This window comes from Rhamphochromis longiceps, linkage group LG19, assembly GCF_057381845.1.
Source record: "Rhamphochromis longiceps isolate RC_006_pf linkage group LG19, R_longiceps_female_GT1.1, whole genome shotgun sequence".
In the NCBI taxonomy this organism is placed as follows: domain Eukaryota; kingdom Metazoa; phylum Chordata; class Actinopteri; order Cichliformes; family Cichlidae; genus Rhamphochromis; species Rhamphochromis longiceps.
The window spans coordinates 24,772,164-24,790,794 of NC_140575.1; the positions used below are offsets into that span (position 1 = coordinate 24,772,164).

The 18,631-nt window shown below is 40.1% G+C and overlaps 2 protein-coding genes across 4 annotated transcripts; both read left to right on the forward strand.

The window, feature by feature from the left end:
* The first annotated feature begins 431 nt into the window (after positions 1-431).
* On the forward strand, positions 432-15,411 carry usp40 (ubiquitin specific peptidase 40). 3 transcript variants are annotated; one of them, XM_085391511.1, is made up of 31 exons: positions 432-1,162; positions 1,263-1,330; positions 1,427-1,540; positions 5,023-5,187; positions 5,298-5,444; positions 5,604-5,747; positions 5,835-5,963; positions 7,007-7,123; positions 7,230-7,337; positions 7,440-7,640; positions 7,802-7,940; positions 8,156-8,237; positions 8,423-8,594; positions 8,672-8,756; positions 8,842-8,912; positions 8,989-9,398; positions 9,481-9,634; positions 9,724-9,784; positions 10,497-10,550; positions 10,787-10,875; positions 11,043-11,129; positions 11,206-11,242; positions 11,366-11,430; positions 11,950-12,024; positions 12,118-12,333; positions 12,418-12,536; positions 12,655-12,720; positions 12,872-13,082; positions 13,223-13,318; positions 13,394-13,488; positions 13,659-15,411. In XM_085391511.1, exons 1-31 carry the CDS (start codon positions 967-969, stop codon positions 13,759-13,761), a joined length of 3,876 nt encoding a protein of 1,291 aa, XP_085247637.1. In that variant the 5' UTR covers positions 432-966; the 3' UTR covers positions 13,762-15,411. The 3 variants fall into 3 exon arrangements, with proteins under 3 accessions (XP_085247637.1, XP_085247639.1, XP_085247638.1); XM_085391513.1 differs by having other exon boundaries at positions 12,442-12,536; XM_085391512.1 differs by having other exon boundaries at positions 7,805-7,940.
* Positions 15,412-17,222: 1,811 nt separating this feature from the next.
* On the forward strand, positions 17,223-18,337 carry fabp7a (fatty acid binding protein 7, brain, a). The gene is made up of 4 exons (XM_085391475.1): positions 17,223-17,356; positions 17,474-17,646; positions 17,750-17,851; positions 18,083-18,337. Exons 1-4 carry the CDS (start codon positions 17,284-17,286, stop codon positions 18,131-18,133), a joined length of 399 nt encoding a protein of 132 aa, XP_085247601.1. The 5' UTR covers positions 17,223-17,283; the 3' UTR covers positions 18,134-18,337.
* The last annotated feature ends 294 nt before the right edge of the window (positions 18,338-18,631 follow it).

Here is an 18,631-nt window from a genome sequence, read left to right on the forward strand (position 1 = left end):
GTAAATTATTGAAATTTAAATAAACTATAATTATTGTGTTTATGTATGGAATAAGAGTTGTTTATACCAACAGATAATGTTTAATATTTGAATGATGATTTATTGAAGTTTTTTTTGTAGCTAATCATTTATTTGGTACAGTTTTCCTTAGACAAATAATTACCCATTGAGCTCTGACACTCACAAGATGTTGGTCTATAAAAGACTACAAATCACATAATACATGCTTAACCTCAAAGCATAGACTTGCCGGAATTGTAGTTTTTACACAAAATTATTTTGCTATAATCAAAACGTAGATATGAAACGTGGGCTTTATCCATACCTGTATCATAAAATTACATAAAATCGCAGAAATTAAACTGGTTAATTATGGAAAAGAGCTTCAGTTACTTTCACTGTTGTGTGCGCATTAACCAAGCTTGGTACTACAAGAACCATAATGCATCATTTCATTCTCGGTCAGGAAGAAACATGGCTGCTCACTGTTCAACGACGGTATTTTTATTTACGTTTCGTTTGTTTTCTGCTTTACGACAAACAGAAGAAGAAATGGCTTATTTTGGTAGGGATGCTGTGTAAAAGTTCAATAATAAAAACTGTTAGAGTTTCATTAAGGCGACGTTGTTTTCCCAGTCGTTGTGACACAGTTCCCGACTGTGTGATTTTTTTTTTCTTTTCAATTTTCGCTGAGCTGTCAGCTGCTCGTTGGTGTCGGTGCTTTGCTAGCGTGCTGAGCTACCCAAACGGCTGCAAATTTCATCCGGTACTAGTCGCAATGTTTAGTCCCGTAAAGTCTTCTTACTTCAGAGTCAGTCCGGCCATTGTCAACAGAGAACTCGGCAAAACCAAGATGAGATAGCAAGAGGGCACGTCGGAGTGCTAACACACGCTTTACTGCAAGGCTGAACCCCAGCATAAGCGAGACACAACGGAATAATAACCACACAAACCCCCTAACGCAGCATGTTTGGGAATCTATTTGAGGAGGAGGAAGAGGATGGCTTCTCTTCGACTTCCTCCAAGGGAAGAGTTTCAAAGATGGGAGATGAGCCACCTCCACGTCGAGGAAGAAGCAATCTGTGCGGCATCAAAAACCAGGGAGGGACCTGCTATCTGAACTCTCTGCTCCAGACCCTGCTCTTCACCCCCGAGTTCAGAGGTGAGGACAAGTGATCCTCCCTCCAGTACAGCTCATAATAATAAGGGGACAATTTAACATAGTTTGTTTAACATATTTGTTTTGTGGTGTGTGTTTGCAGAGGAGCTGTTCAGTTTGGTGCCAGACGAATTAGGATCCCTGGAAGACAAAGACAAACCAGAGGCTAAAGTATGTGTATGCATGGTTAATGTAGGTGCAGTCTCCATGGGTCTTTTTTTTTTTTTTTTTTTAAAAGTTAATGAGGTTTGCTCTCCTTCTCCTCAGGTCAGAGTGATCCCATTGGAGCTTCAGAGGCTCTTTGCCCATCTGTTGCTAGTGGACCAGCAGAGTGCTTCCACTGCTGGCCTTACTGACAGCTTTGGCTGGAACAGCAGTGAGGTATGTGCACTTTATTTGCTTCATGGAGGAGGAGAAAGCGAGGCTTGATTTACATGTCTAAGTGATGGATTTACCCACCAGTAATGTCAATTACTAGAGAACAGGCAACCACAGTTGTAAGAGAGTAAACCTATAACAGACCAAAGCTTGTACTTTTCACGTCTTTATTGAACACACTGAATGATTCCTCACAGTCGAGGCAAGATGTGTTTTTCCAACACATTTCTGGGACTCATTGTTTGGGGCTGCTGTGCTACTTCAAGGCCCGGATGCCTTGCAGTAAGTTGAGGAAACAATGGTAGATCAATACCTTTTACAGGAGACTGTCAGGATAGGGCGGTGCATGATCTCAGGAGATGTTGGTTGATGCACCAGGACAATGAGTCATCAAAACATATAAACTGACAAAAGAATGCTTTGGCACAGTTTTTTTTTTCTTTGATCCAAAATTCTTCTTCAGTGTCTCTACAGTTACAGGAAGTGGGCTGTTTTTCATACTTATTACTTGGTACAGTCAGTAAAGACATGATAACTACAGGGAGTGCAGAATTATTAGGCAAGTTGTATTTCTGAGGAATAATTTTATTATTGAACAACAACCATGTTCTCAATGAACCCAAAAAACTCATTAATATCAAAGCTGAATGTTTTTGGAAGTAGTTTTTAGTTTTAGCTATTTTAGGGGGATATCTGTGTGTGCAGGTGACTATTACTGTGCATAATTATTAGGCAACTTAACAAAAAACAAATATATACCCATTTCAATTATTTTTGTTTTACCAGTGAAACCAATATAACATCTCCACATTCAAAAACAAAAACAAATCAGCGACCAATATAGCCACCTTTCTTTGCAAGGACTCTCAAAAGCCTGCCATCCATGGATTCTGTCAGTGTTTTGATCTGTTCACCATCAACATTGCGTGCAGCAGCAGCCACAGCCTCCCAGACACTGTTCAGAGAGGTGTACTGTTTTCCCTCCTTGTAAATCTCACATTTGATGATGGACCACAGGTTCTCAATGGGGTTGAGCTCAGGTGAACAAGGTGGCCATGTCATTAGTTTTTCTTCTTTTATACCCTTTCTTGCCAGCCACGCTGTGGAGTACTTGGACGCGTGTGATGGAGCATTGTCCTGCATGAAAATCATGTTTTTCTTGAAGGATGCAGACTTCTTCCTGTACCACTGCTTGAAGAAGGTGTCTTCCAGAAACTGGCAGTAGGACTGGGAGTTGAGCTTGACTCCATCCTCAACCCGAAAAGGCCCCACAAGCTCTTCTTTGATGATACCAGCCCAAACCAGTACTCCACCTCCACCTTGCTGGCGTCTGAGTCGGACTGGAGCTCTCTGCCCTTTACCAATCCAGCCACGGGCCCATCCATCTGGCCCATCAAGACTCACTCTCATTTCATCAGTCCATAAAACCTTAGAAAAACCAGTCTTGAGATATTTCTTGGCCCAGTCTTGACGTTTCAGCTTGTGTGTCTTGTTCAGTGGTGGTCGTCTTTCAGCCTTTCTTACCTTGGCCATGTCTCTGAGTATTGCACACCTTGTGCTTTTGGGCACTCCAGTGATGTTGCAGCTCTGAAATATGGCCAAACTGGTGGCAAGTGGCATCTTGGCAGAGATGCACATCACCTAATATGCTTAATTGGTAGTAGGCTTTCGAGCCTATACAGCTTGGAGTAAGACAACATGCATGAAGAGGATGATGTGGACAAAATACTCATTTGCCTAATAATTCTGGACTCCCTGTAGCTGTGGGTTATTAGTTTAGTCAGGTAGTGTCTGTCCATAATTACACAATCCACATTTACGTAGCTCATGGCACATAGTTACCTCTTTGTTTACATAAATCCTACCTGGAACCACCACGAGTACATGGAACAGGGAAACTTAACAAGGAACCAAAGGCCTGTTTGAGAATATAACGAAAGTTTCCGGGCATCACCCATGCAAACAATAAAAGTAGTTATGTGATCTCAAAAGGATCTTCTAATCAGCTAAAAACATCTGTTATAGTGTTGTTTATTTACTACCTAATTGTTAGGAATTAGGAATATTTCTAGCAACTCGTTGAATCAGTGGAGTGAAGAATTAAGGCAGTTCTTAAGGCAAAACTAGGTCCAACCTGGTACTAAAAACATGTACCTAATAAAGTGGTATATATTTACTGGAAGGGAAGCTGTGGATCTTAATTGAATGCAGATTTTACTTAACCCTAACCCTGTCTGTAGTTGCTGGGCAGCTAGCTGTCTGACATCAGTCTGATAGGAAATACTTACTGAAGTTAAACTCCAGAATCAATTGCAAATTTAAGGATAATCTTACATCAATATTTCATAATTGGACAATATAAACACCACCATTTGCCTCCATAGAAATACTCAGATTTAATACATAGAAAACTCAGTCTGTGCTGTAGCTTCGCTGTCCTCAGATTCAACTTTGCCTCTTGTTTTTCCACTTTTGTGGACCTACCAATCTAATTCTGTGTACATGTGACAGTTAACAGAAACTAGATTTTAGACACACTAACTTTTATCAGCCCAAGACTGGAATTCCATTTTGTCTGGAGCCTGTTCAGCTGCCTACAAGCAAAATTAATACAATAAGAAAGAACAGAAAGAAACAGAATTTGCCACAGGGCATGCAAACCACACGTTCAAGTGAAAACTGTACATTCTGTGATATGTTTAAACTTGAAGCAGTGCTCTAAAACCTTTGAAATATGACGTGCTGGAGAGATCATTCGCGTATTCGGGTAAAAATGTTGGAACAAATAAGTTGCTGTGTGTTATTTACTGATTTAAAATAAAGAGTGACTTGCTATCGTCCTTACTTACTACAGTTTTAGTGCAGTTTAAAATATACTGTATATTTTGAAGTCTTAAAGATTTAAATGTACCTGTAGGGTCCAACAGACATATAAATTAACATTATTATTCTTTTATTGTCACTGATGTTTTGGTATTTTTTTTCAATTTACAAACCATAATGCAGAAATAATTTAGAAATGATGTCATCCATAGTTTTTACATAGAAACTTGTGATATTAGTGTTTACAGCACTGGTCACTGTCTGCAGCAGAGTAGCATTACAGCTGAGGACGCTGCAGAGACAAGCAACGTATTTATGTTGTGTTGAAAACGACATGAAACAGATTGCCTTAAAACTTAATGAGCAAGCATCCCATTGTTTTTCTTTTCATTTCTCAGCATCATCTCACAAAAACCCAGGGTTACTTGTGCCACATTATATTGAAAAAAATAAATTAGCATCAACAATAATACAAGTAAATGTAATAAATATATAAGGCAGGGGGCAGAAATGTAAACACTGAATCTGCTAAGAGTTTTTACTAAGGCTGGATTGAATCTTATTTATTTATTTATAGGTAGTATTGGATCTGTGGCACATTTTTTTTGTTTGTTCCTAAATTGATTCTTTTTCTGTTGTCACGTTGTTGTTGTTTTTTTAAGGGAACAAATCAGCATGATGTGCAGGAGCTGAACAGGATTTTGTTCAGTGCATTGGAGCACTCTCTTGTGGGCACCAGTGGCAGTACATTTATTCACCGTCTCTACCATGGAACCATTGTCAACAGTATCGTCTGCAAGGAGTGTGGAAATGTCAGCCAGAGACAGGTGTGTGTGCAAACCCAAACTCGTGACATTACAGAACACGATGCAATAAAATGCGTCTTAAATGCAAAGAGAACAATAATCAATGAACCTAATTTGTTTGTCTTCTTCAGGAGGACTTCCTGGACCTGACAGTGTGTGTTTGTGGTCTGCCTAGTCTGGAAGACGCTTTGTGGAACATGTTTGTGGCAGAAGAGCTGTTTGAGGGCAATAACCTATACCGCTGTGCACAGTGTGACAGACTGGTCACTGCTGCCAAGGTCAGTGCCAATTTTCAGACAGCGTAAATACAGCAGTGAAGAATACAATGCAGTAAACATTTGTACTTTTTTACCATGCTCGACATTACAATGATTTCTTCCACTTTATTTACATTAACAATATGTAATTTGTTCTTTCTCACCATTCTTATTATCCAGTCTGCTAAACTAAGGAAACTCCCTCCATTCATGACTATGTCTTTACTGAGATTCAGCTTTGACTTTGCTAAATGCGAGCGATACAAGGAAACAGGACGTTACAGCTTCCCCCTCACCATCAACCTACGACCCTTTTGTGAACAGGTACTTGGGAAATTTAAAATTTAGCTTATGAAACACACTTTGCTGCATTAAAATGGCTTTTACTGTTATATTTCCCCCCTCCCACAGGCTGATGGAGATGACTCTGATTACTCCTATGAGCTCTTCTCTGTCATCATCCATAAGGGTGGCTGCTATGGTGGCCACTACCATGTTTACATCAAGGATGTGGATAAACTTGGTCGATGGGAGCCACCGGTGAGAAAAAGAGATGAGCCAAAAGAAAGTACACCCTCTGTTAATTCAAAGGTTTTTACATATCAGAACATGATCAAAATGATCTGGTCCTTAACAAGTCTGCGGTAACAACCTCAGATGAACAGCAACACATGATATATTATTAATGTGTCATTATTTATTTAACAGCAAGTAAGCCAAAATGCATACTAAGTACACCCCATGATTCAGTGGCTTGTAGAACAACATTTAGAAGCAATTGACTTTATCAGTCTCTCACATCATTGTGGAGGAATTTTGGCCCACTCATGTTGGCAGTCATTATGGCACAGCTCTCTTGAAATCCTATCACAACATTTCAGTCAGGTTGAGGTCTGTATTTTGACAGGGTCATTGCAACACTTTGATTTCTTTCTTTTGTTCAAATGCATTTTTGCAAACCTAACCTGTGTTGTTCTTTTTAGAATCAAGCGTCTTTTTCTTGGCAACCCTTCCAAAACAAGCTGTACTTGCTCAGTCTTTTTTTAAATTCTACTGGGATGAGCTTAAGCATTTAGCACACTAACTGAGGTCTTTAGAGTCTGAGATGTAACTCTTGGGTTTTCTGCAGTTTCTCTGAGCATTGCAGGGTCTGACCCTGAGGTAAGTTTGCTGGGGTGTCCATTCCTGGGAAGGCAGCTGTTTTGAATGTTTTCCACTCGAGAATAATCTTTCTCACTGTAGAATTATGGGTTTCAGATTGTCTGGAAATTGTTTAGGCACCAATTGTCAAAACTTCTGCTTTTATAGAGGTGGTTACATTTCTGTAATCATTTAATCAGGTGCATTTGATTATGAGGACCTTGCTGCTACTTACCCTCTTAATAATGACACCGATAACATGTCACATGTTATTATTCATCTCAGGTTGCCTAATTTTAAGATCTGGAGATCAGGGTGTACTTTCTTTTTCCACTGACAGTATACTAACCGCCCGTACTTGGAATAATATTTTAGAATATGATACACATTGATTTTCTTTGTGTACTATTATCAGCAAATTAAGAAAAGCTTCTCATTGTCAGGAGGAAGACTGCAAACCTAAAACTCAAAAGAAAGCTAAAGTGGAGTTTAAGGAAGTGTTGGAGCCAAAACTTCATGAAGATGACCCTTTGTCCATCGTCACCACTATTATTGCCCAGGTACTGCATGAAAAATCGTAATTCTCATTTTCATTTTTTGAGTTTTGACCAGCATTGAGATGCTGATGAATAATGAATAAAATGCTGTGTCTTTGCTGTCCACTAGGAGTCATCAAAGAGTGTCCTGCTGGACCAGTTGGGCCAGAAACTCTTGGATAAGATTGGTTCATCATGGAACAAAAAGTTCAGAAAACAGTATGGACCCATTTGCAAGGTATCATTAGTTTCAGGTTTTGACTATGTAACTAAGCTTATGTCATTTTGTGTGCATGCAAATCCTGAATCCTGTTGCAATGCTTGGTCTTTTATAATTTAGTTCCTGCAGTCGCACAATGATGTTTTCATGATGGTGTCCAATGGCACTCGAGTGGCGCTTAAGGCAAACCCACCAAGCCCAGCGACTGAGCTCCCCAGCCCCGCAGAGCTTACCTCAAACTCTGATCCTTCACCAGCTCCAGTCTCGGGAGCTTCTGAGCCACAGCTTTCACTAAACCAGAAGCCAGAACCGGAACCAGAGGTACTAAAGCAACAAGCTTTGTATCAGGAATGCAGGGTTTAAATTACAGTCCAGTCTCAAGTCTTTTGAAGCCTCAAGTTTGTTTTTCTTCAGATTCCTGGTAGACATCTTGTGATTACTTTGATGCCTGTTTTCTCACGGAGCATCCTCCTGTCTGTCAGCAGGGTAGCCACTGGTTTGACCTCAATGACTCAACTGTGACCTCCATCAGGGAGTCGGACATAGAGAAGCAGTTCCAGGGCAAAGAGAGCGCCTACATGCTGTTTTACAGAAAAACACAGCTGCACAGGCCCAGTGAAGGTAATGAATACCATATTTTGCATTTGTAATGGAAAGATTATATCCGCTTAGTTCGACAAGGGAAGGAAATAGGGGAGAGGTGAAGTTAGAGTTCAGAGGGTTCTTGTTAATATAAGGATCAGTTAATTGTTGATTTAATCTAAATGACTAGATACAAGTAGTAATAAAAGTCATAATAAAAAGACTAGCTAATTGTTTTATACTTTCTTTTCCAGCTCTAAACAATCCCCAATATAAAGTTCCTTCTCACCTCATCCAGATGGCTCAGGAGGAGAATATCAGACTACAGCAGATGCGGTATAGAAATGAATAAATTTATACATGATGCTCTCATCAGTTCACCTGAAGCTGTTTAGTATCTGACTCACAATCATGACAGTCCAGCTGTATCTTAAATTTAAACCAAACAACAAATAGAAAAAATGAGAAATCTGAGCTACTTATGCAAGTTATTCATAGGAGTTTCTTTGCTTTTGTTGCAGTGAAGAGTTTGAAGCCACTAATAACACACTGGAGCTGCGTCTGCACCTGGCTCCCTCTTATAGGCTAGAAAATGGAGCTCTGCAACCAGTCAGGAACAAACCAAGCGGCAGCACTGCTCTGAGTTTTGACCGTAGAAAGACTGTGGGAGACCTGCGATTAGCTATCTATCAGGTATTGTACCTCTGAAATCAACAGCTGTTCTATGTTGAGGTCCTGAAGGTGACAATAACAATAAATTGTTTGTTTAGATGCAGGAATTCTGGGAGGGAGATATGGCTCTGACTGTGGCCAAGAGTCTTCCAGCAGGTTTACACCTCTACAGTACACTCACAGGTTAGAACCTTAAATAAAGGCTTAAATAGATAGAAGGTAGTGATTTATTTATTTTGTAACTACACTCTGTTTTCGTTCTGTACAGATGACAGTGTTTCCCTGTACAGTGCAGGCATCTGCACAAACACAGAGCTGTTTGTGTGGAATGGCAGAGAGGTGAGGAGAGGCATGATTCATCACCTGCTTTGTTGGTCGATAACTGGCATCTAAAATGTTTTTATGATCTTTTCAGGTGTGTGGTGCATCTGTCTTGACTGGGGCTGAGTGGGAGCCTGTCCTGCTGACTGTGGTGCGTCCCTTTTTAGGTGATGATGTGGATAAAGAGGTGGAGGAAGATGTGGAGAGTGAGGAGAACAGAAAAGGTTTTGAAAATGGTGGTCCAGGGCTCAAGAGGGAGGCAAGAGGGTTTGCTGGTGGTGTGACTCTTGGGGAGGTGAGGGACTCACTCGGGGAACCTAAAGAAAGCCTGCTGTGCCAAGAACATAAGGGAGGCAAAAAAAGGGAAGAGGAGGCAGGAGAAGGTGGAGGGTCAAGTGGATGGAGAGTTTTCCCCCCTGACGACATGCAGCGGACACTGAAGGAGCTGTCGCTGAAAGATGGAGATGCACTGTTGGTGCTGGAGCCACAGTCATTTGACAGCAGGTAAGTTTCCTATCATGTGCTAAGCATTATGGAGGTTTTCTTTATGTGTTTGTTTTAAAACCTTCTTCCCAACTGTCTTTAGCATCTTCACTCGAAATGGAGATGTTGTCACTGTGACTACACCGTCTGACTGCCGCTGGCTCCAGGTGGAGTTCCGGCCTATTGCGAAAGGAGGTGAAGGGAACAAGGAAGAGGAGAATTTTAAGAAAATCAAGGTTCCAGCCACAGGAAATATGGTCAGTAGTTTGTTTGTGGCTCTCTCTACTTCCTTTATATCTTTTTATTTAAGAGATATCTAAAATTACTTGATTTTTGTTTCCCACAGCTGCTGTCTGAGGTGAAACTGAGGGCCATAGAGGAGCTGCAGTTAGGGGATCAAACCCCAGGCAAGATGCATACTTATGGAAAACTGCAGCACTACACAAGCACATCAATACTTCATATTAAAAGTACAGGGTTTATCAAAAAGAATGCTCAAATTTCAAATAGCCATATTTTTGTTAAAAGTAATGGAGTTAGAAGTTTGCAGGAACCTGTAAAATACATGCCTGAATATAGTTTTAGATACAAAACTTATGTTTACAAGTGCTCAATATGTGCCCGTCCAGAGTCATGGCAAATGTCCATACAATATTCAAACTGGGCACATACTTTTGCGAGCATGTCTGGAGTCATTGCACCTGATGCTGTTATTATCCTATGTAGTGGCACTTTGAAGTCAAATCGAGTCTTTTTGTTACACAGTTAGAAACTTAACACAGGTTTTTATGTTGTTGTTGTTGTTGTGTTTTTTTTTTTATTTTTACCTTTTTATATCTTTAATTTACCAGCTATGTAACCAACAGACAAGTTTTGGGATTTTTTTCAAAGCAGGAAAAGCACAGGTGTAATTATTAGCATTAATGTTGGATATATTACATATAGCTGAGTTAGAGCTGCTGGTTTTTTTTTTTTTTTGGTTTTTTTTTTTAGTACACAAAACGTAACACATGTTTTTTTCCTCCAAGTTTCTATTCAGGCAGCTACAGAGTGTATTTTTGTGTAAGGTTTTTAAATGTACGCTCCTAAGCTGGCCATTTTTCCTGCTTTACTGACCAGGTGCAGAGTACTGTTTGAGGCAGTCTGACTGCACAGGGAAACTCCTTCCTCCAGGTACTGTGTCATTTGTTACCTCAGGGTAATTTTAATAGTGCAGATCACTTAGAGTTGGAAATCCCCCTCATTTTGCCAAAATATTTAGATTTGCTTTCCTTTACAGTTTTCCCTTATTAAAAAGTTGAAGCGGTACTCCCCCCTGCTTTTAATTTTCTTCTCTTCATGTGCCTTTGAAATCTTAAAACACGTTTATGAATCGCACTTGTGTCGTCCTATTCTCGTTTGCCTGACAGTGTGTGAAGAGTCGAGCGTTCGGGATGCAGGGGTGCGACTCATGACCACACTGACTCTCTGTCCGGGTACTAGCCCCAAGGCATCGCAGGTGTGTCTTTTATTTGAAGTCTTCAATGACGTCTCTTTTACTTGCAGCTGCACTGAACAAAGTTGCAGAACCTTTAATCAAGACCTGCAATTTAAAACGACAAAAACAAATCATGGCACATTTAAAAAGCTTGTTTGAAGTTTAGAAATTTACACTTTGCTTTGCAGCTTTTCTTGCACTTTACTGTGGGTGCAGCTCCCTCTGCTGGCATGGAGATGGACATAATTGTGGAGAAGACTATCACTGTTAAAGAGGTAAGGAAATAAAACTGCACATCATGCTCATAAATTTTTCTGCACTGAATAAAAATGTGTAATATTTTCTTTGCAGTGTCTAAAAACAATGCTGGACGCAGTTGGACTTGATGGTAAAACACTTTTTTTACTTTGGTTTTCCTAATGTATGTTTGCATTTGCTTTAGCCTCAGCATTTGTGAATTTGGCATTCCTTCTCACAAAGATGATCTCCTTATTTATAAATGTGTTTTTAGGCACATGTTGGCACTTGAGGAGGCTTGATTGGTGTGAAGAGGTCGGAGAGCCACTTATGGATGAGGTAAATAAGTGGAGAACTATTGTAATAAGTCAATACAATACAATACTGCTTACCTTTTGTTAATTGACTAATTCTTATTTGTGATGATGGTGGACAGGAAGTCTCCACGGTCTGTGATGTTTGCAGATAACATTGTGATCTGTAGTGAGGGTAGGGAACTGGTCAGGTGGAGACATGCACTAGATAGAAGAGGAATGGAAGTTAGTAGAAGCAAGATGGAGAATACATGCGTGTGAATGAAAGGGAGACATGTTTAACAGTGAATATGCACATATTTTAAATACTTGAGGTCAACCATCCAAATGCAGGGGGTTGGTGTGACAGAGAAAGATGCTAGAGATAGGTAGAGCACCAAGAAGAAGACAATTTCTTAATTAATTCACTGTTTAAATGTTGCAATTAGTTTAAGTGACAGTAAAATAGTTTCATTATTACTCTGATATCATCTACTCAGTAGAAGTTACCCACATATGTTCCAGTGCACATGACTAATAAATCTTTATGGCCTTTGATTCTCAGGATGCTTCTCTGTCAGAGCTGAAAATCAGCAATGGAGAGACATTAGTTGTCACAGAAGGAAATTTGCCTTCGAAGGTACTTCAGTGTTTTGAATGTAATTGTGGATTAATGATGTGTTATAGCTTTATGTAGTGCTTTAGCATTTTTATGTCTTGTTTTTTCCATCAGGGTTTCCTAAAGATATCTATATGGCTGTACTGGCATCCAAAAAACATGGAAAGAGATTTTAATCACACAGAGAACGGGCCTGCTGACGGGCAGATGCCTGCAGGAACAACACACAATCAGTTACCTCCTTTATGTAATGGAAACGCTGCAGAGCTCAGACGTGTGGGGCAGATAGAGATATCAGATGAGGCCACTCTGGAGGACCTCAAAACTCAGGTGAACTGTTTTGGTTGTGTATGTGCTGACTGTCTCTTATAGTTAGCTATTTTCAGATGAAATACATGCTCACTTTGCTTTTAGGTTTTGACGCTGCCTGCCCTTCAGGAAGTGTGTGTGCCCACCACTGGATTCATGCGTGTTTGGCAGCTGGAGGGACGGAAGCTAGCCCGAATCCTCAGAGGACCGCAAGCCACACTCAGGTCTGAATGCTGTGCTCTCATTCGTACATTAATGGTCAGAGGATTGTTTTTTGTTATTGACAGATGAAGGTCACTGAGTGATTCCTTCTTATTATCCTTTTGGTTTCTCCTTCTTCAGGAAGATGAAGCTGACCAGTGGTGCAGACCTTTGTGTGCAGACACTACTGAAAGAGGAAGATCTTGGGTAAGTATTGTGTTACAGCTCTTTTCTTACAAAACCTAACCCAATGTAATATCTAAATAATTCATTATGAAGTGTGTCTATTGCGCACATTTTTGTTTTTTAGTAACTTTTTAAAATAATTTTCCTTCTTTAACTGTTTCCTATTCACAAGGCCAAAAGACGTGCTGCTCTATGTTAAAATGGGAATACCAGGAGAGAGGTCTTACTACCCTTCAGAGGAACTGGTTTGGAATGCGACCCACGATTCCTCGCCTCGCTCTTTACGCACTTGTCTGGCTGCACGCTATGGCCTCTCTCCAGACTCTCTGCTGTTGGCCAAACACCAGCCAGACAAACACATCTGGGAGGAAATCTCCAACTGGGTACGATTAGATGAGGGAAGGTTCTTGAGTAGGAACCTGGTTGGGGGTGATACTGTATATACTTGCACTCTCTTGCATGCACTATTTTGTGCATGAAATTAGATTTGGCCTTCACTAAGTAGTTTGTCTTTAACTCTTAGACCCAACAGGTCTCCAAAAAGAAGAAGAAGAAAAAAACAGAATCACTCCTGGGAACACCGTTCCACCTCAAAGATGGTGACACAATTGGCGTCAAGGTAAATGCCTGTTTAATAAACTCTGTTCTGCTTTGGTTTCAGAGACACTCAGTCTGTTTTCCATACTTTTTTCAGAATCTTTTGATTGACAACAACAGGAACTTTATCACTCTGGAAGACGAGCAGGGCCAGCAGAGGCTCAGAGAGGAGGCTGAGGAACGCAGGAAAGGGTGAGAGCCCTTGGATACATGTAACAGCAGGGAAAATGCTTCTTATTTAATGAGAAATTAATATTAGTGTTTTCACTCAGTCATTTTACAGCAATGATGCAATCCATAAAGACTGTGTCCATTGGTGTTTGTTATGTTTTATGTTATTTGTGACTCTTGCTTACTTTCAGAGGGCAGGCTGCAGGCGCTGGTGAATCACTTAAGAAAGCTGGACAGACCAAATCCAGGAAACCAGAGGTGGCACTCTCAATCAGTGTTGGGGAATTCAGATAGCGTCCTTCTTCCATTTGTATAGATCACAATGAACTGTGATACTACATGCACACACTGTGAGATGCCACATTGCAATTCGGACATCTGACATCAGTCTTGTGCAATTTGTTTTTCGAGTACTGTTTGCATACTGACTTTCTCCACAAATCTCTTAAATCAAACCCTAAACCGCTTCCTACTTTTCAACTTTCTGACGGACAAAGAGAAGGAATTTATTTTTGGCACTTTGATTTGCTGTTTTGTTATAACTGACTTTGATTTGCATCGTTCCTATGCAACATTTCTGTTTTGAATGGATTATCCATATTTGTCTTGATTCCTCCCTCTACAGACTTTCAAAATATGATAAATCAGTCTGCTTTCTGTTGTTTGTTTTTTGGTGTGCGGATCATATTTTATATTCTGACACTCTTGGTTTCTCAAAGGCAAATTGTTGAGTGTTTTGTCCACTCAGGACTGGCAATTATGAACTGACACATGTGCTTACTGGAACTCCTGTTAATTATGAGCCAGTACAGCCAGTACAGGTCAAAATTTATACCCAAGCCACATGCCAGTGATCAATATTCTGGTATTCTTCAATAAATTGTTCTGAGTGACCAGCCAGTGCAGTAGGCAATTGCCTTCAATATGTTCTAATGTTCTTTAATAGGGAACTTGTTGTATAGAAAGTGACTACTTTTTATAACTAACCTGTCACTGTGCAGCACGAGCAAAAATGTTTCTCTGGATCAGCCGCTGTATTGATTTTAGGTTGATAAAGGAGAGGAGAGACAGGCCTTAATGTGGAGAAGCCTTAGTGCTGCTCTGTCCTCCCTACCTCACGCTGCCTCTCTCTCTCTCTACCTCTTCTGCCCTGTCATTTCTTTTTCTGGTTTTCATAGTTTTATTTCGTTTTATTTCCTCCATTGCTGTAAAGTACCATTAAGTATTTAGGCAATAACGCATTGGTAAAAGTTTTGACTCTGTGCCCTTAACACTGAGTGTGACATGATGCATCTAATTAAGTATAATGGGAAAATAAATAATATTTGAAACATTATCCAGACTTTTGTAGGTGAAGATTAAAGTAGGATGATCTTCCTTTTACCTTTTTATTTCACATTCAGATTAGCTGTATAGAGCAGAAACACATACTGCTGAACTGTTCTTCTTGAGTGTGTAGAAGTAAAGACCCATGAAGCGTCTTTGTGGAACATTAATTGTTTTAGTTGCTTGCAATATTTGTGAACTTCAGGGAATTTATAAAATGACTCTTTAGATAAGTTATTTGAAAGAAGCGACAAATAATTACATTGTTGAATGAAATATGATGGGGATTTAATTTTCACACAAAAGATTTTTTTAAGCTGCTTCGTTCATTAATCTGGCCTTGACCGGTGCCAAGATTTTTCAAGTAGAAATGTTTTTGTTCTTTTTTTTAAAAGAAATTATTTGAAGCAGATAATAAAACTGTTCTACAATATACTCAGCAATAGATGGACTTCTTTTTGTATAATGTGGTATCGTTTACTAGTGTTAATGATTACATCTTTGGTGTCATTGATAAGGACTGATCTACTGTATTGTAAGAGTGGACAACTGTTTGTACTCATGTCGGACTGTATTTGCAGAAAGTATTTTATGAACAATAAAGGTATACAATCATAATTACCAGTCATGTTAATGACAAATAACTACTATTACATCAGTAATCTGTTAGTTTAAAACTGATTCTTATGGATTCCTTTTCTAAAAATATTTAGTAAATCTTACATCTGGCGCAAACATTAAAGGGCCACTGAGTATAATTAGGATTTCCTACTAATTAATTAGGATTAACCAGATAATTCTCCATTTTTGAAACATGGTATAAATAATATTTATTAAATCCACTTTGGTTTTTATCCATTATGTCCCAAAATGAGTGACAGACTTGATAAAATTAGCGGGAAAGTGTTTACAGACGTTAAGTCAGAAAGCTGGTTTCCCAAAAACTTCTATAGGACCGAAAGTCTTTTTACAAGCAAATCTATCACCATCTGGTGCCCTTCAGATAGAAGGGCAGGTTTAAGGTACATTGACATTAGCTTCATTTTTCCGATCTGGATGCTACGTCCATGCTTTACACTGTAGGTCTGTGTCCTGCAGAATAGTTCCTATGGATTTATCCAGTGGGATAACAAAGGATAAACCCTAGTGCTTTGAGGATCCTGTGACTTTTACAACAAGTAGCTATTGCAGGGTCATCATCACCACAGGCTGTGGGAGATTATGTCTAATTGTTTTTAAACTAAATTTAGTTATAAACCAAAATCTAAAAAGTTGAGGTATTTAAATACCTGCAGCCTCAGCCGCTAGGCACAAAAAGACAGATATGAACAACAACCAAAGTACTCATTCACAGTTTACTACAAAACCGCTGATGCCGGTCATTTTTCTACATGTTCTCACATTTTACGACATATTTACATAAATAGTGCATATTCTGGACAGAGGAAGCAGACTATAAAGAGGGTTTGTATGATAAAGGAGGATAGGGATGGAGGTAGATGATCTGCTATGACAAAAGGGAGCAGCTGAAATGGGAAATTATTATATTTATATATATTTCAACATCCGAGAGTCCCTGGTTCAAATCTCTTTGTAGTTTATGTAAAAATCCGCTATATTAGCTAAACTACCCGCTGTGACAACCCTGCCGCCCTTCCAAGATTTTTTGAGCGTCCCACCTTTAACACCGAGACATCTGCTGAGAAGGTGATTGGCTGCAGACTCCCATCTCTGCAGGACCTGTACACCTCCAGGACTCTGCGGCGTGCAGCCCGGATCTCAGCTGACCCTTCTCACCCTGGACACAGTCTGTTTGACCTGCTCCCCTCAGGCAGGAGGCTCCGGTCCATTCGCACCAGAACCTCTCGCCACAAGAACAGTTTCTTCCCCTCTGCTGTTGGACACATGAACAATAACCACATGACTGTCCCCGCCACTAACACATGACCCTACGCTGTGTCACTGCATCATTTCATGTCTGGCACTGATCACCACCTGCACTCATGTATATATCTTTCTACGTAGCACTCATAACTCTTACTCTCATGTATATATGTTTGGCACTGATCACCACCTGCACTCATGTATATATATCTTTCTACGTAGCACTCATAATTCTTATTCTCATGTATATATCTCATGTATATCTCATGCACATATCTTTCTTTCTACATAGCACTTTAATTCTTATTGTCTGCACTGAAGCACCGCAGCAATTTCCTAATGTTGTAAACCTCAACATCTGGCAATAAACCCATTCTGATTCTGATTCTGATTCTGATTAAGAGCGCGTTCCATTTTGACCAATCACAGTCTTCAAGTGTTCGGGAAGATCCAATCAGGATTTCGCGCCACTGCTTACGTAACCACTCTCCGTTATCGTATTCGTAAGAGGGGCGGGCCCGCTTCTGCGGCTCCAGGATTTAATCCACGGAAATAAGAGACACTCTGACAGTGTGACACAGAAGTGGACCAACAACATCTGCAAAAATGGCTGAGGCTTTCTGCGCTACATGGAAACTGGTCGACAGCCAGAACTTTGATGACTACATGAAGGCACTCGGTGAGCAAAAAAACGCCTGTTGTACAGTTACCGTGATTTTTTTTTTTTTTTTTACATTTATTAAATATTTAAACTTTTATTTTAAACTTTTACTTTATTTAAACTTTTTTTTGACAGGCGTTGGCTTTGCCACGAGACAAGTGGGTAATGTCACCAAACCAACTGTAGTGATCAGCCAGGATGGAGACAAGGTGGTGGTGAAAACTCAGAGCACCTTCAGGAACACTGAGCTCTCTGCCAAGCTGGGAGAGGAGTTTGATGAGACCACGCCTGATGACCGGCATGTCAAAGTAAGATATGTAAAACTTGAGGGTGTGATCACTGATGATTTCCTTCTGCTGGTCCGAAATAAAAAATAAAAATAAAAAAAGGTTCTTTTTTTTCTGCTCGTAGTCGACCTTCTCCATGGATGGAGATAAATTTGTGCATGTGCAGAAGTGGGATGGCAAAGAGACCAAGTTTGTCAGAGAAATCAAGGATGGGAAGATGGTGATGGTAAGACCGCCTGTTCTGCTGGGATTACATCAGTTTTTAAGAGGCCTTTGAAAGCATCTTGTTCTGCAGGGAGGCTGGTTTATTTGTAAACCAGCCTCACCTTGTCTTTGCATATATGCAGCAACTCATAACATATGACTGCAACAGACTGAAATACTTGCTGAATAATCAGGTGCTAATGTTAACTGCCAGTCTGTCTAAAACAGATTTTCTTTTTTCTTCTGCCTCCAGACGTTAACCTTTGAAGGAGTCCAGGCTGTCCGCACGTATGAGAAAGCCTAATTTTCAACATCTACTTGAAAGAGCAAATCATTCCAGCTATCAGGAAATGTTGTTTTCCTTATTATTATTCTTATTTTTTAAGTAAAAAAAGTGTTTTGACATTTTGCTGTGATTTGCACTTGTTTGAACATGAGATAAATATTTTGTAAGATCTTTTGTGAAGGCCTCAACAAAAGGGAAAATAAACTTCTGGGCTAAACTTTCTCAATGTCTCAAAGGTTCATCAGAAACAGGACAGACTACTCACTTTTATTTACGGCATTTTTCCTTTGAATGCAATTCCACATTTCTGCTCATATATGTCTGCTTCAATCGTGGGAACAGTCCCCGTCAGAGTCTGTTACAGGTGACAGCTGCAGGGTGACTGTGCAGGCTGGAGCCGACCATGCAGCACCAGCGGCCAGTCTGACCATTGAAATTGCTGTGTGAATGCCCTTTAGTAACCCCCAGATGGTCAGAGATGGCGAGAAGCTAGGGGGAGGGTGGGGGTGGTGATGT

What these genes read in the sequence shown, in the direction of transcription:
- fabp7a (XM_085391475.1), top strand. Translation starts at nt 17,284, where the DNA reads ATGGCTGAGGCTTTCTGCGCTACATGGAAACTGGTCGACAGCCAGAAC. An exon ending in CTGATGACCGGCATGTCAAA is followed by an intron (nt 17,647 to 17,749) that starts GTAAGATATGTA and finishes TTCTGCTCGTAG; the next exon opens with TCGACCTTCTCCATGGATGG. An exon ending in AGGATGGGAAGATGGTGATG is followed by an intron (nt 17,852 to 18,082) that starts GTAAGACCGCCT and finishes TTCTGCCTCCAG; the next exon opens with ACGTTAACCTTTGAAGGAGT.
- usp40 (XM_085391511.1), top strand. Translation starts at nt 967, where the DNA reads ATGTTTGGGAATCTATTTGAGGAGGAGGAAGAGGATGGCTTCTCTTCG. An exon ending in GACTGGTCACTGCTGCCAAG is followed by an intron (nt 5,445 to 5,603) that starts GTCAGTGCCAAT and finishes CTTATTATCCAG; the next exon opens with TCTGCTAAACTAAGGAAACT. An exon ending in TGGAGGACCTCAAAACTCAG is followed by an intron (nt 12,334 to 12,417) that starts GTGAACTGTTTT and finishes CTTTGCTTTTAG; the next exon opens with GTTTTGACGCTGCCTGCCCT.